At 43.8% G+C, this 15,553-nt stretch overlaps 1 protein-coding gene across 1 annotated transcript; it reads left to right on the top strand.

Annotated features, from left to right (window-relative positions):
- The first annotated feature begins 1,263 nt into the window (after window positions 1-1,263).
- On the top strand, window positions 1,264-1,635 carry LOC132644082 (uncharacterized). The gene has a single exon (XM_060360634.1). The coding sequence runs from the start codon at window positions 1,264-1,266 to the stop codon at window positions 1,633-1,635; it is 372 nt and encodes a 123-aa protein (XP_060216617.1).
- Window positions 1,636-15,553: the final 13,918 nt, after the last annotated feature.

Below are 15,553 nucleotides of genomic sequence, written 5' to 3'. Positions count from 1 at the left end.
CACTTGATGCAGCCCAGATGAACTATACTGTCACAGAGAAGGAGTTATTGGCGGTTGTCTACGCCTTTGACAAATTCCGATCATACCTAGTGGGCACGAAGGCGATTGTCTACACTGATCACACGGCAGTTCGTCACTTTTTTGCAAAGAAGGATGCAAAGCCGAGGCTTATTCGTTGGGTTCTGCTGCTTCAAGAGTTCGACATCGAGATTTTAGATCGAAAGGGCACAGAAAATCAGGTGGCAGATCACTTATCGAGGTTAGAAGATCGGGAACATGTTGATGAAGTAGTGGGGATTAATGAGACTTTTCCGGACGAACAACTTTTGCTCTTAATTTAGCTGAGGTGCCATGGTATGCAGACATGGTAAACTTTATAGTGAGTGAGATTTACCCTCCTGGTGCTAATCACGAGAAGAAGAAGCGAATTCTGCATGATAGTCGTTTCTATGTGTGGGATGAGCCCTATCTTTACCGGGCGGGACAGATCAGTTAATCAGAAGATGTGTTCCAGAGGAAGAGGTCCCAGCAATTCTTGAGAAGTGTCATTCATCACCCTATGGAGGACATCATGCTGGGGACAGAACAGCGGCTAAGGTCCTCTAGTCCGGATTCTACCGGCCAACTCTGTTCAAAGACGCTCATGAATTTGTGCGAGCTTGTGATAGCTGCCAGAGAACCGGAAATATTTCCAAGCGTCATGAAATGCCTTTGAAGGGCATCTTCGAAATCGAGCTGTTTGATGTATGGGGTATTGACTTCATGGGTCCCTTTATACCATCCAAGGGAAATAAATACATATTGGTGGCTGTAGACTATGTTTCGAAGTGGGTGGAGGCCATTGCACTTCCCACCAATGATGATAATGTAGTGGCGCGATTTCTGAAAAAGAACATTTTTACGAGGTTTGGGACCCCGCGGGCTATCATTAGTGATCAAGGAACACACTTCTGCAATCGGCATTTTGATAAATTGTTGCTCAAGTATGGGGTGAAACATAAGATAGCGACTGCCTATCACCCTCAGACAAGTGGTCAAGTGGAGGTATCGAACAGGGAGATCAAGAGGATTTTGGAAAAGACTGTGAGTGTAAGTAGAAAAGATTGGTCATTGAAGCTTGATGACGCTCTGTGGGCATACAGAACAGCTTACAAAACTCTGATCGGTACATCCCCTTATAAGCTCGTCTTTGGTAAGGCATGTCATCTACCAGTCGAGATTGAGCATAGAGCATATTGGGCGATCAAGAAGCTGAATCTCGACATGGTTCAAGTTGGAGAGAAGAGACTGTTGCAGCTGCACGAGTTGGATGAATTTCGCCATCATGCTTATGAAAACGCGAAAATGTATAAAGAGCGCACCAAAAGAATTCATGACAGGCGCATCCAATCTCGTGACTTTGAGCCTGGACAGTTAGTATTGTTGTATAACTCCAGGCTGAAGATTTTAAGTGGAAAGCTAAAGAGGAAATGGTCCGGACCATTCGAGGTAGTTCGTCTGACTGCACATGGTGCTGTCGAGCTTAGAAGACCCCACTCGGATGAGACATTCTTGGTGAACGGACAGAGAGTGAAGCATTACTACGGGGAGGCCACTGAACGCGCCAAGACCACCATCGATCTAGAAGAGGCTTGAGGAGAGCTTGCGTCGTGCCGCGACGTTAAATCAGGCGCTACTCGGGAGGCAACCCGTGTGAAAAAGAAAAGTGTCGTGCCACGACCCTAACTAAGGCGCTAGATGGGAGGCAACCCACCAATTTGTAAAATATAAGTCACGTTTGTTCATGTTGCAGGAATTGAGCTGAAACAAAGAAAATAGACAAAGTGCCCAGTGAATTGCGCGATCCACCCGCGATGCGGACAGATCGCCTGATATCCTGCAGCTTCGCGCGATCCATCCGCGATGCGGACGTATCGCGCGGGTCGACCCGGTTTGTATGTTTTCGTTTCCCTGATATAGGATAGACACAACCCTCTTTTCATTTTTCATTCCTTAACCCTTCCCATTCCCTTTGTGTCCGAAACGAAAATCGCCCACACCTTCCCATTCCCTCCCTCTCACACACGAATTCAAATTGCACTCCATCCCACATCAACACCACAAGGTAAGTGTTCATCTTCTCTTTTTTTTTCTCTCTCCTTACCATTGTGTTGGTTATGTGTAGAGTAGGGATATGGGTATGGGCGAATTGAGGGCGGGGATTGGTATTGCTTGTGTAATCAGTGTGAATGTGGCTAGAATGTGACTCCCATTGCATAAAGGAGGGTTTTTCAACCCCCCATTGGTACTCAAAGTTAAGGGACAATGTTCCGCCCACAAGGTGTTCGATAAAAATCCTGAACCGAGTTTTTGTGAAATTGTGAAGTCTTGAGTAGCAATGTAACATTAACCGCGCATAGGAATCCTTGTGAAATTCATCTCACCACCCAATTCGAATTGTTAGGGAGGAACGGAAAATAGTGATTCTTGTTTCGTCCGACGCAACATGACAATCGTGTGCCTTGTTTTTGTTTGCTAGACCCTGTAGGAGTAGTTAATTTCTTTTGACTTTTCTTTTCGCAATATAGTTGGAAGTAAGTGTGGGGTTGTTTCACGACCCCGTCATGACTAACCGAAACTTCTCGTTTGGTAATGCATTGTTTTGCAGGCAAAATGGTTCACGGCAAATCCAAGGGCAAAGCTGTCGCCTCCTCCTCCCAAGGTACAAAACGAGGGCGAGCGCAAAACCCGCCCAAAGATTAAAAGGGGCAAACGTCCGGTAAAGGCAAGCATCCCACGGTGGTTATTCCCCCAGCAACTAAAAGGACAACAAACCCCCATCTCTCGGGAGAAGGGGCGGAGTGGTATGCGGGGTTTGACACCTCGAAAGGGTACTACCATGAGCGGGCAATGAGTCGAGCCCCTTTGAAGAGGAACTTTCGGGATATCCATGACCGTATAGTTGCCATGGGATGGACATCTGTATTCGAACAACCGGGGCATGTGAACATCGATTTGGTCCTGGGACTCTATGCGAGCGTCCCAACCCGTCTGCCTCGAGAAGCTGTGCACTTTCGAAGAAATAGGGTGCCATTAACGGCATCAACCTTGTGCGGGGCAGTCGGAGTCCCGGATGTGCCTGTCGAGCCTTTACTAGAATTCATCAAAAGGCCGGACTATCGGGCTATCCGAGAAACGCTATGTGGAGCCAACTCAAAAGCTCAATGGGCCCGATATTCAGGACCTATGCGGAAACACCGAAGTATGAGCATGAGCAACTTTTGTAGAGAGGCCCGAGTGTGGCTGCGCCTCCTAAATGCGAGAATAATGCCACTTGATCACTTCTCGGAGGTACAACGGGAGAGAGTGTGCATTGTGTACTTCCTGATGACAGGGCAGCCGGTAAACATAGGGTATTGGATGCTACAAGAAATCCGCCGAGTGCGGGCTGGGAAGTCGAAAAGGCTAAGCTATAGGAACACTCTCACTTCCTACCTAATGCGGCTCGACGGTGAATTAGTGTACTCCACTGATAGAGTACTTGCGGCGCCCGATGAACCGCTTGATATCTCCAATGTCATGGCCCCAGCAAGCGTATCCGGACATCACTTGACCCCGGCGGAGGAGAGGTCTGCCCAGTCAACCGTACTAGCTCAACTGTACTCGGGGATGATGGTTGCGAGTGAACACTTTAATATTGATCTGACCAGGGTTTTTATTGATAACCCACACACTCCACATTCTCGGGCGTTGGTGGGAGAGCTATCTCAGTTACCCACGGATGAGGACGAGAACTCAGCTGATCGAGTGATGGCCGCATGTGAAGAGGAGGAGGAGACAGAGTCACTGATGCAAGGCGACGACGAAGAGGACGAAGAGAATGCCTAGCCAGATGAGGGCGCGGCCGATGATGAGGACTTCCTAGATGAGGAAGACTAGGCCCTAGTGGGCCCCAGGGAGTATTTCTTACCTCGCTTGTGCTTTATTTGTTTTCAAGTTTACCTGCATTGAGGGCAGTGCATACCTTTAAGTGTGGGGTGGGGAAATACGTCCCTGGTTTGTAACACCATGTTTTGAGGTTGCGGATGATGATTAGTATGCCGTAGGATTTTTTTTTTTAGGATTTCTTTTTAGTTTTGCATCTTAGTGTCGAAAAAAAAAGATTTTATTTTCTTTATTTTTCTTTGATAACTTCTTAAGTCCCTCATTAGTAGGCATTCATCATCCACCCCCTTTGGTTTTCTTATGGCCTCGGTTCTTTCCCGAGGGGGGGCCTTTGAACCGGGAGTAGGTAGATTTTGTTTTTTAGTCATAGGAAGGGTTGTTCCTGATGACGGGTGGATGACAACCTGCTTGAGGGAAAATTAGTCCGTAGGCTAAGAACATTCAAATGCTAGGTGCACGGGATAGGTAAAGTTTGGGCATATGAACGATCTTGAAATGTTTTGTGAAAGCATACCGTGAAACTGTATTACTTTTCTTGGAAGCACTTGAAAATGTTTTTTTGTGGTGACTCGTATGACCCACTTGGCATTGTTGAGTTCCATTATGTTTGATTGTTTCAAGGGACAACCGGATCCCTCTTGCGTTGATTATGTGCCATGTGTGAGTAAGGTTTCGTTTTTGAATCCATGTTTGGTATCGACATCTTGAACTTGCCCCGTGTGTTCACAAAGCGAAATGAAGTTGGTTGAGCCTAGAAAGTGATAGAGGCATTTCTTTGGTTAGTCACTAAAAAGCCTAAAACGCTATCCTACCAATTTGCAAATAGCACCCTAGTTAACCCTTTTGAGCCTTTATCCTTTTCTTTGATAGCAGTTAATTAGACTTTACCCCTTCGTTCTATAAAACTTAATTTTTGATCCAAATACTCTCTGCGCACTTTAATCATTTACATGTATAATGGGAGTTGGGAGGAGAAATAAAGAGGGGAAATGGTTGTTAACTGTAATCTAGGAAGACAATAGGAGCACCGAATGAACAGAACTAAATTCACGTGTTAGTGGGAAAAGAAAAAAAAAATGTAGCGAAAAAGTTTCCCTTCTAACGTGTGTAACTTCTAAAAAGAGTGGTGCTAGAACAAATAAAATGGGTGAATTGGGAGAAATTGAAAGGTTGGTTGGTGTTGAATAAGGACTAATGAAGAAATTGGGCAAGAATGACGAATGTATGAGTATTAAAGTGCTTAGGGAGGTTAGTCACTATTACCCAAATAATTCCTACCCGTCCCATAGCCTACATTACAACCCTCGAAGTCCTACTTGATTCCAGGTTCGTCTTACTTGTATTAGTAGAGTGGTTACACTACGGGCAAGCATATGGTATGTTGTACTTTACATGTGATATTCTTTGTGAGAGTGAGTGCATTTATTGATTTCAGGTCCATTGAGTTAAACATATGATTCTTGATGAGATATGGACTATTTTGTTGTGGTGAGGGCACATAATTAGCAATAGAGAGGTGAAGTGCTGATTTCTTGATCATAAGGTTGCCTATATGCGTTAAAGTGGTGTCGTTGAGTCAACTGTTTTGAAATTCGAAATGTTTTCATTGAAAAGAAGTACTTAGTGCTGAAAATGAGTTTTGTTTTTTAACCTCTGGCATGGCTTTCGCAATCTGGGTTGTGGGTTTGTTTTGAAAATCTCGTTTCAAGAGTTAGCCATACTAGCTGAATCCCGTTGCAGACCTGTTTGAATGAGTGATCTAGAAGTGCAGTCTGATGTTGGTTTGTGTTTGCCCGAGGGCGAGCAAAGTCTAAGTGGGGGGTGGTGATATTTGGCACAAATATCATGTTTTGTGTCGTATTACAACTTCTTCTCATGACTTTTATCGCTTAATTCATGAGGTAACCGTCGTATTTGAACTTATGTCGTTGCATTTCATGTCTATAGGTACGATGACAACAAACGATGGAAAATGTGCTTAAAATGATTGAAAGTCGTAGCAGATGTTGATCGGCTAAGGTGACAAGTCGATTACCGCAAAGGATGAACTAACGGAAGAGTAATCATCTACAGAACCTCGCTTTCCTTCCGCATCGCGGAAGGATCGCGCGAAGCTTCAGAACTTCAGGCCATCAACTCGCATCGCGGGGAAAAAGCGAATAGCTGCAGAATCTTGCGCGATCCTTCCGCGATGCGGAAGGAAAGCGGGACTCTGCGGATTTTTTTTTGTTTTTTTCCCGATTAGACTAGGATTTGGATTCTTTATGTATTATTTTTACCCTAGCCTATATATACACGTTTTGATAGCTAAGAACGGTATTCGGGGATTATTCAAGGATTTGTAAGCCACCGTTCTCCTTTTTCTTTTTCTAGGTTACTTTATTTTTCATCTTTTTCAACCCTAGTTTATTCATGGCTTCTTTTGTCTATGATCGAACCATGAGTAGCTAATCTCCTAATTCTAGGGTTGTGGAGAAAGACTTGAAAGTTGATGTGATGACAATTATTATCTATTGATTTTCCATATTGTGGGTTGCTTATTTATTCTTGGTTTTAATTGTTTGATTATCTGGCCAATAGTTAGACACTATCTGTGGTGCGTGGGTTGAACTTGAGAAAGGGAATTCACGTACGTAATAAGAATAAATAGAGTTTGTTCGATTTAATCGTTTTGCTACTGAGGATAGAGATATACCCCTTAGCCCTACTTAGTTGAATACGGTGGAATAAAGGCGTTCTTGTTACATTTGATGACCATAGAGATATAGGCATTAAGGTAACATCTATAGGCTTGTGAGTAGTTCGAGAGAATATCATAAAGCATAGTCAACCCGTCAACTAGTAACCCCGGAAATAAAATAGGTGGAATTGTCTGAAGATCAACTGGATTGTCGAAAGCCATAACCCTAGATCTTTCTCTCATCTGAAAATTCTTACAATCTTTGTCAAGATAGTCCCAGTCACAAAAACACCCATCACAAATTGTTTACTTTTCAGTTTTAGTTGAGTACAACAAACATCTTGATTTTCACTTTCTTGAATAGTTTCATTCGAATTTGAATTAGTTTAACAGTAGAATCTAAGTCTCTGTGGGATCGATATCTGGACTTAACCGTCTATATTACTTGTACGACCACGTATACTTGCGTGTGCGTTTGGGAGCAACATTGGCCAAGTATGTATGACACACCGATCCTACGAGGTTGGGTATGCTATGTAAATACTATGTATATGATATAACCATGTATATAATATGAATATGAGTGTGATAAGACTTAGTAAGGGCATGTATACGAATATGAACACAAGGTGGTATGGCTATTATTATGGGATACGAACGACGATGTATGCAAGTAAGCGACATGATGATGATGATATTACTGTCTCCCCTCCTATGCTATTTCAAATGATATCTATTATTCTTCTATATTGATGTTGATCATGCTTTACATTCTCAGTACATTCTTCGTATTGACGTCCTTTTGTTTGTGGACGCTGCGTCATGCCCGCAGGTTCACAGAGAGACAGACTTGATCCATACCTGCTTATTCAGAGGTTGCATAGCAGAGCTCCATTTCTTTCGGAGCCGTAGCTTTTGGGTACTTATTCTTTTGTGTATAAAATTATGGGCATAGCAGGGTCCTGTCCCGCTCATACGATATGTCATACTCTTAGAGGCTCGTAGTCATGTGTATGCGGGTAGAGATGTTCGGCCATGTCGGCCCATGTTTTGTATATCTTTTGTTAGCCACGTCGGCCTTGTACTTATGATGTGGCACAGATGCCTATGATATGTTAACTGATGATGGTCGTCTAATGGGATCAATATGATTAACGATAAGAAAAGCACGAATTGACTTATGGTTCACCTAGATGTTATGTTATGTACGATAAGGGGGTGCTCGGGTGGGGTAGCACCGGGTGCTCGTCGCGGCCCCCTAGCCGGGTCGTGACAGTTCTGTACTTCAAAAGCTCGTAATTTTCATATACTAATTCTGATTAACTCGATACATTTTTCTGGGCTTTCTGATATCGGTATATATATTTATTCATCAAGTTTTGGAATCTATTTACTTATATGCATATGGTTTTCTTACTACTCCGCTCATGCATACTACTACTACATCGTTCGCCGGGTCCCGGGCAGGTTTTGTGATCGTGCGCACTATATTATATTCGGCAGTATGATGTGTTACGGTTCCCGAGTTCCTCGCCATAGGGTCGGGTACCGCTTATATATGGCGTTATGATGTGATATGGCATATGATGTGTTCTGATGTTGTGATATGTTATGATGATACAATATGTTCGGGGATTGTACGGAGATTTGAAACCTTCTGGAGTTGGATGTGTTGTGGCGCCAGCGTCGGAGTGGCGATCACGTTCCTGAGCCCTATGCATGATTTTTATTTGCATTATTTATGTTTTCAGCACAGGTTTTGATATACTAATTCTGTATCCATTTTCCGTACTTCTCATTTCAGTTATGATTCGGATTACTGTATTTCATGCCCGCAGGTACAGACGTTCGTTTTGGTGACCCGCCAGTGTAGGATCCATATTCCGCTACTTTGGAGTTCTCCCTTTGATCCGAAGCCCATATTTTTTGTACATATCTTCCGTTGTACATATTTCTGTATGTATATATATGACTATTTGGGGTACGGCGGGGCCCTATCCCGTCATATGTTTCTGTTATGGTTTGTAGAGGCCTGCAGATATATATGTGGGTCATGGGTCGTGTTTGTTCGGTTATGTCCGTGACTTGTGCCTTAAGCGGTCCCGTTTGCTATTATGGCCTAAACGGCCCATATGTTTGTGTATGTAAGTATATTTAGGCGATGTGCGTTCCGCCAGCCTGTCGGCTTTTGTATGATATTTCTGTTACAGGTGACCGCTTAAGATGACGTATGTTCTCAGTATCTGTGCAAAATAACGTATGTTAAATTCGAATAAGTCTTTGATATGTCGATTTAGTAAGCGAATGGGTTTGGGTGTCCAATTAGGACACTAGTCACGGCCCACGGGGCTGGGTCGTGACAAAAGTGGTATCAGAGCGGTTTGTCCTCGGAATGTCTACAGGCCGTGTCTAATAGAGTCTTGTTTATCGGTGTGTTGTGCACCACATCTATAAACAGGAGGCTACAGGACATTTAGGATGTTACATTTCTTTCGATCCTAGATCGTGCGATAGAGCTGTGCTATTAGGATGATTTCTTTCTGACCGATTGCTATGTTTACAGTGCTGCCTCCGAAGAAGGCGACAGCTGCCCAGAAGGGCAAAGCAGTGGCCGGAGAGACCAGCCAGATACAAAGAGTTACTCGGGCTCGTGCTCAAACTATACCCAATATTGCACCCCAGTCGGAGGGTTCTGCTACACCCCCACCATTGGAGGAGCCTGGAGCAACAGCCGCTGCCACCATAGATCAGGGGGCGGCTCCACCAGTAGCTCCAGAGGCTCCAGCGCCTGAGCCTCCAGCTCCTCAGCCAGGGGGGAGGACAGGGCGATGAGAGATGCGGTGCAGTTATTGACGAGATTAGTAGGAGGACAGACTCGCAGACGCGGGCTAGGGGGTGATGATGTAGACAGACGTGACAGTTTGAAGGTCCGTGATTTCTTGACCTGTAATCCCCTAGATATCTACGGGTCTAAGCCCGAGGAGGACCCCCAGGATTTCATTCGACAGATGCAGCGCACACTGAGACAAGTCAGGGCTTCTGAGACTGAGTCTGTCGAGCTGGCTTCACATAGATTGCGAGATGTAGCAATTAATTGGTACGAGTCTTGGGAGCTGTCCAGAGGCGAGGATGCTCCTCCAGCTGTGTGGGGTGAGTTTACAGCAGCTTTTCTCAGCCACATTTTGCCTCCAGAGTTGCAGCGGGCGAGGGTTGACAGATTTCTACAGCTAAGGCAGAGAGGCAGGAGTTCCGAGAGTACAGCTTAGAGTTTGATTCTCTGGCCAGATATGCGCCCGCCATTGTAGCTGATATGGCCGACAGGATGCACCGGTACGTGATGGGTTTGGATCATTACTTGGTTGATAGTTGTATGGCGATGGCATCGCAGACTGGTATGGACATTGCCCGGTTACAGGCATATGCGCAAGGAATGGAGGACCGGCACAGGGCGTCAGCCCGATAGAGACCGTGACAGGAGGCAGCCCAAGAGGGCTAGGTCAGCTGGTTATTCTGGGGAGTCTCGAGGCGGGCAGCCTCAGCAGCAGTATAGTAGATATACTCCTCAGTCAGGCCGGAGTACACATTCACAGTCTACAGGTAGACGGTTTGATGGTGCAGGGCACTCAGGGGCGGGCCAGAGCTCCAGAGCTTCAGGTTCGCAGGTAAGCCGAGGTTCCAGCCAGGCGAGGCCACCTATGACTCGATGTTCTTATTGTGGGAGGTCTCACCCAAGAGAGTGTTATCGAGCTACGGGTTCCTGTTTTTCTTGTGGCCGCCAGGGCCATATTATGAGAGATTGTCCGTTGGCGGGTGGTTCTGGTGGTGCAGCTCAGCCGACGGGATCAGCTGCTGGTTCATCTTCCACTTCTGTTGCTATGCGCCCTATGGGGCGGGGTACGACAGCGCCAGCAGGCCGCGGCAGAGGTCGTGGCGGGATTTCTGATTCTAGCGGTCCTTCGAACCGCATATATGCCTTGGCTAGCCGACAGGATCAGGAGGCGTCGCCAAATGTAGGCATAAGTACATTATTGGTCTTCTCTCGAGCTGTATATGCGTTGATTGATCCAAGTTCTACTTTATCATATATTTCTCCCCTTGTCGCTAGTAAAATTGGGATAACACCTGAACCGATAGAGCTGTTCGAGGTAGCTACGCCGGTCGAGGACTTTATTATAGCGAGGCAGGTATATAAAGATTGTTCTGTAATTATATGTGGCCGTTGCACCAAGGCCGATTTGGTAGAATTAGATATGATGGAATTCGATGTTATCATGGACATGGATTGGTTAGCCTCTTGTTATGCTAATGTTGACTGTCAGAAAAAGGTAGTTCGTTTCTAGTTTCCAGGGGAACCAGTTATAGAATGGGGTAGGAAATACAGCATCGCTGAGGGGTAAGTTTATTTCATACCTCAAGGCCAGGAAGATGATTCAGAAAGGGTATATTTATCATCTGGTTCGTGTGCATGATATTAAAGCAGAAACACCTACTCTCCAGTCAGTTCCGGTTGTTAATGAATTTCCAGATGTATTTCCGGATGAGCTTCCAGGTCTTCCACCTGAACGGGAGATCGAGTTCACGATAGATTTGCTGCCAGATACTCAGCCTATATCTATTCCTCCTTACAGGACGGCACCTACAGAATTAAAGGAATTGAAGGAATAACTGAAAGACTTATTAGAAAAAGGCTTCATCAGACCCAGTACGTCACCCTGGGGAGCACCGGTATTGTTTGTAAGAAAGAAAGATGGGTCGCTGCGGATGTGCATTGATTACAGACAGCTGAATAAGGTGACTATAAAGAATAAATATCCCCTCCCCCGGATTGATGATTTATTTGACCAGTTGTAGGGTGCTAAATATTTTTCGAAGATAGACTTGCGCTCGGGTTACCATCAGGTGCGGGTACGAGAGACAGATATTCCCAAGACTGCTTTCAGGACCTGATACGGGCATTATGAGTTCAGAGTGACGTCTTTTGGGCTGACCAACGCCCCAGCAGTGTTTATGGATTTGATAAATCGGGTATTCACGCCGTTTCTAGACATGTTCGTGATTGTGTTTATTGACGATATTCTAGTTTATTCACGATCAGCAGAGGAGAATTTAGATCATCTGAGGACAGTACTTGGCACACTTCGGCAACAGAAATTATATGCTAAGTTCTCCAAATGTGAATTCTGGTTAACCTCACTGGCATTCTTGGGGCATATCGTCGGAGCAGATGGTATTCGGTTCGATACACAGAAGATCGAGGCTGTACAGAATTAGCCTAGGCCTACGATACTGACGGAGTTACGCAGTTTTCTGGGATTGGCCGGATATTACAAGAGATTTGTGGAGAATTTTACTTCTATTGCAGCAACATTAACGAAACTAACTCAGAAGGCAGCAAAATTTCAGTGGATCGATGCTTGTGAACGCAACTTCCAGTTGCTGAAGGAAAAATTGATTACAACTCCGGTTCTAACTCTTCCCGAGGGGCCAGATGGGTATGTTATCTATTGTGATGCTTCTGGTATTGGGATAGGTTGTGTACTAATGCAGCACGGTCGAATTATAGCCTATGCTTCCCGGCAGCTCAGACCGCACGAGAGAAATTATCTTACTCATGATCTGGAACTAGCCGCGGTAATTCATGCTTTGAAGATATGGCGGCATTACTTATATGGGGTTCATGTTGATATTTATACGGATCACAAAAGCCTTAAGTATATTTTTAAGCAAAAGGAGCTGAATTTGCGGCAAAGAAGATGGCTCGAATTATTGAAAGATTATGACGTCGACATTCTATATCATCCGGGAAAAGCCAATGTTGTAGCAGATGAACTTAGCCGCAAGTCTATGGGCAGTTTGACCGACGTGCAGCCAGAATGGAAAGAATTAGTTCGAGAAATTCATCAGCTAGCCAGTCTTGGAGTCCGTTTGGCCGATTCTGGAAATATTGGGGTTTCTGTCCGAGAAGTTGCTGAATCGTCTGTTATGGAAGAAGTGAAACGACTCCAATATGAGGATCCTATTTTGGTACAGCACAGAGACGCGGCCCTTGATAAGGAGAAGACCCAATTCGAGATTTCACCTGACGGGGTATTACTATATGGAGGCAGGTTATGTGTACCTGACGTTGCAGGGCTACGGCGACAGATTATGGGAGAGGCACATTATGCTCGGTATTCTGTTCATACTGGATCTACTAAAATGTACCATGATCTCAGATGTTTATATTGGTGGGATGGTATGAAAAGAGATATCGCAGAGTTCGTTGCTCAGTGCCCAAATTGTCAACAGGTTAAGATCGAGCATCAGAAGCCCGGTGGACTGCTACAGGAAATGGAAATTCCAGCTTGGAAATGGGAAATAATTAATATGGATTTCATTACAAATTTACCACGTACTCCCCGAAGATATGATTCTATATGGGTTATTGTTGATAGGCTGACAAAATCAACCCATTTTCTTCCGGTCAGGACCACCTATTCGGCTGAGGATTATGTCCGGTTGTATATTAAAGAAATAGTAAGGCTTCACGGAGTTCCTACATCTATTATATCCGACAGAGGTGCACAGTTTACAGCTAACTTCTGGAGATCGTTTCAGGATGGATTAGGGACCCAGGTGAGTCTTAGGACAGCATTCCATCCTCAGTCTGACGGGCAGGCCGAGCGTACTGTTCAGACGCTGGAAGATATGCTACGGGTCCGTGTTATTGATTTCAGAGGTAGTTGGGATGATCATTTACCGCTTATTGAATTTGCTAATAATAATAGTTATCATTCCAGCATTCAGATGGCGCCGTATGAAGCCTTATATAGTAGAAAATGCAGATCTCCGATTGGTTGGTTCGATGTGGGTGAGACTAAATTGATTGGTCCAGATATGATCCAGCAAGCAGTCGATAAGGTGAAACTCATTCGGGAGCGGTTATTAGCAGCCCAGAGTCGACAGAAATCATATGCAGATAAACGACGTCGACCTTTAGAATTCCAGATTGGCGATTGGGTATTTCTGAAAGTGTCACCTATGAAAGGTGTGATGCGATTCGGTAGAAAAGGAAAGCTCAGTCCTAGATATATTGGGCCTTATCAGATTGTTCGAAAGATAGGAAAAGTTGCCTACGAGTTAGACTTACCATCCTATCTGGAAGCAGTACATCCGGTATTCCATGTATCAATGCTCCGTAAGTGTATTGGCGATCCTTCCAGAGTATTTCCTATAGAAGATATCCAAGTAACAGAGGAACTGTCCTACGAAGAACAGCCCATAGCAATTTTGGATCGTCATGTGAGGAGACTGCGTACCAAAGATGTGCCTTCTGTTAAGGTCTTGTGGCGAAACAATAACCGAGAAGAAATGACCTGGGAAGCGGAGGACGAGATGAAGAAGAAGTATCCTCACTTGTTTCCTATGCCTACAGGTAGTCTAAATTTCTTAATTGGTTATATTGATTGGTGAATGAATTATATGTGCTATCCATAAAAAGAAACTCCCCCGAAATGCTTGTAAGACCCTATAAGGGTAGTTTAACATTCGAGGACGAATGTTCTAAAGGGGGGGAGGATGTTATATCCCGTCATTTTGCACATTTGGATAAGTCGAAATAATTGTGACTAGTAAGAGATAAGGCAATATTTTGATCTTATTACATATATATGTTGTTCATGAAAAATATTGATGCGGAAATATTGAGGAAGGTTAAGGGCAAAATTGGAATTTTGGAAAATAGTTTCATGAATTACAAAATATTAACCATAAGTAAGTGGGCTTGCAAAATCAAAAAAAAAAGGGGGGGGGGGGGGGGGGGGGGGGGGCCAACAAAAGTGGCCGGCCATAGAGCAAATGGCCCAAGGCCCATGTGGAAAAATTTAATCCAAGTATAAAAGAGGAAAGGGGCCACAATTATTCATTCTTAAGAACATTCAAGACAAAAAAATTTGAGAGCAAAAAAAACAAGAAGGGTTTCGGCCAAGCAAGAAAGAAAAGAAAAAAAATTTGGAGCCTTCAATCTTGATTCAAAAAAAATTAATTCTTCTAGTATTATTACTAATTCAAGGGTCCTCTTCAACGTGGTATAATTATTAGAGCAAGAAAACTAATTTTGTGACAATTGCAAAAATTCTATTCTAGTGGAAAATTGAGGAAAAAGGTAAAAATTTCTCTTCTTTTATATATTATAGAAGGTTTATATATGTTGTAGTGAGTAGAATTGAATGAAAATCATAGAAATGTTATGTGTTGTGTGTGTGTGGCCGTGTGGTGTTATTGGGTGGAGGAAGATGAATTAATTTTATGTAGTATGTTAGTTGTGTTGTTGTGAACTCTATGATGCCAATGAAAGACTAATGGTTCAAGTTGGCATGGAAATTGGTTGTAGGTTGTTGAAGGAAATTATGTGATTTTAATATGGTTTTATGTAATTGTGGAAATGGAGTTGCTAAAGTGTGCATTGTTGTTGTAGTTTGTGAATTTGAAAGAAGAAAATGCGTCGTTGTAGTTTCGTTGCATTTGTAGAGGTTTCGGGTGGAGTATGGTGTTGGTGGAATTGTTTGAATATTTTGTAGATTTTTTGAAATACTCTTGAATTGTGTTTGAATGATCTTGGATTAGTAATGAATATGTGAGCGTTGATATTTGCTTGAATGTACGTAGTTGAATTGAATGTGATAAGCTACGTAGAGGAGAAGGTTACTAATGTTAGAATGCAATTTAAATTGATTCTTGATGTTATTAGTATGGTTGTTGGTATTGTTGGTATGGTTGTTGATGAATTTGTCCGAGTTAAATTCTCGGGGATGTTGAATTTACAGGGGAGATGCTGCCGAAATTTCTGTAGACAAGTACTAGTTAGAATTGAATTTCTAAGTACTTGTAGCTAATGTTTGGTAATTGATAACGTTATTGTAGATATTGGGGAGCCCGAGACTTGAGTCAGGATTTGGTTAGCGAGCGATC

This window comes from Lycium barbarum, chromosome 6, assembly GCF_019175385.1.
Source record: "Lycium barbarum isolate Lr01 chromosome 6, ASM1917538v2, whole genome shotgun sequence".
Classification (NCBI taxonomy): Eukaryota; Viridiplantae; Streptophyta; class Magnoliopsida; order Solanales; family Solanaceae; genus Lycium; species Lycium barbarum.
This window is presented reverse-complemented; position numbering and strand designations above follow the sequence as displayed.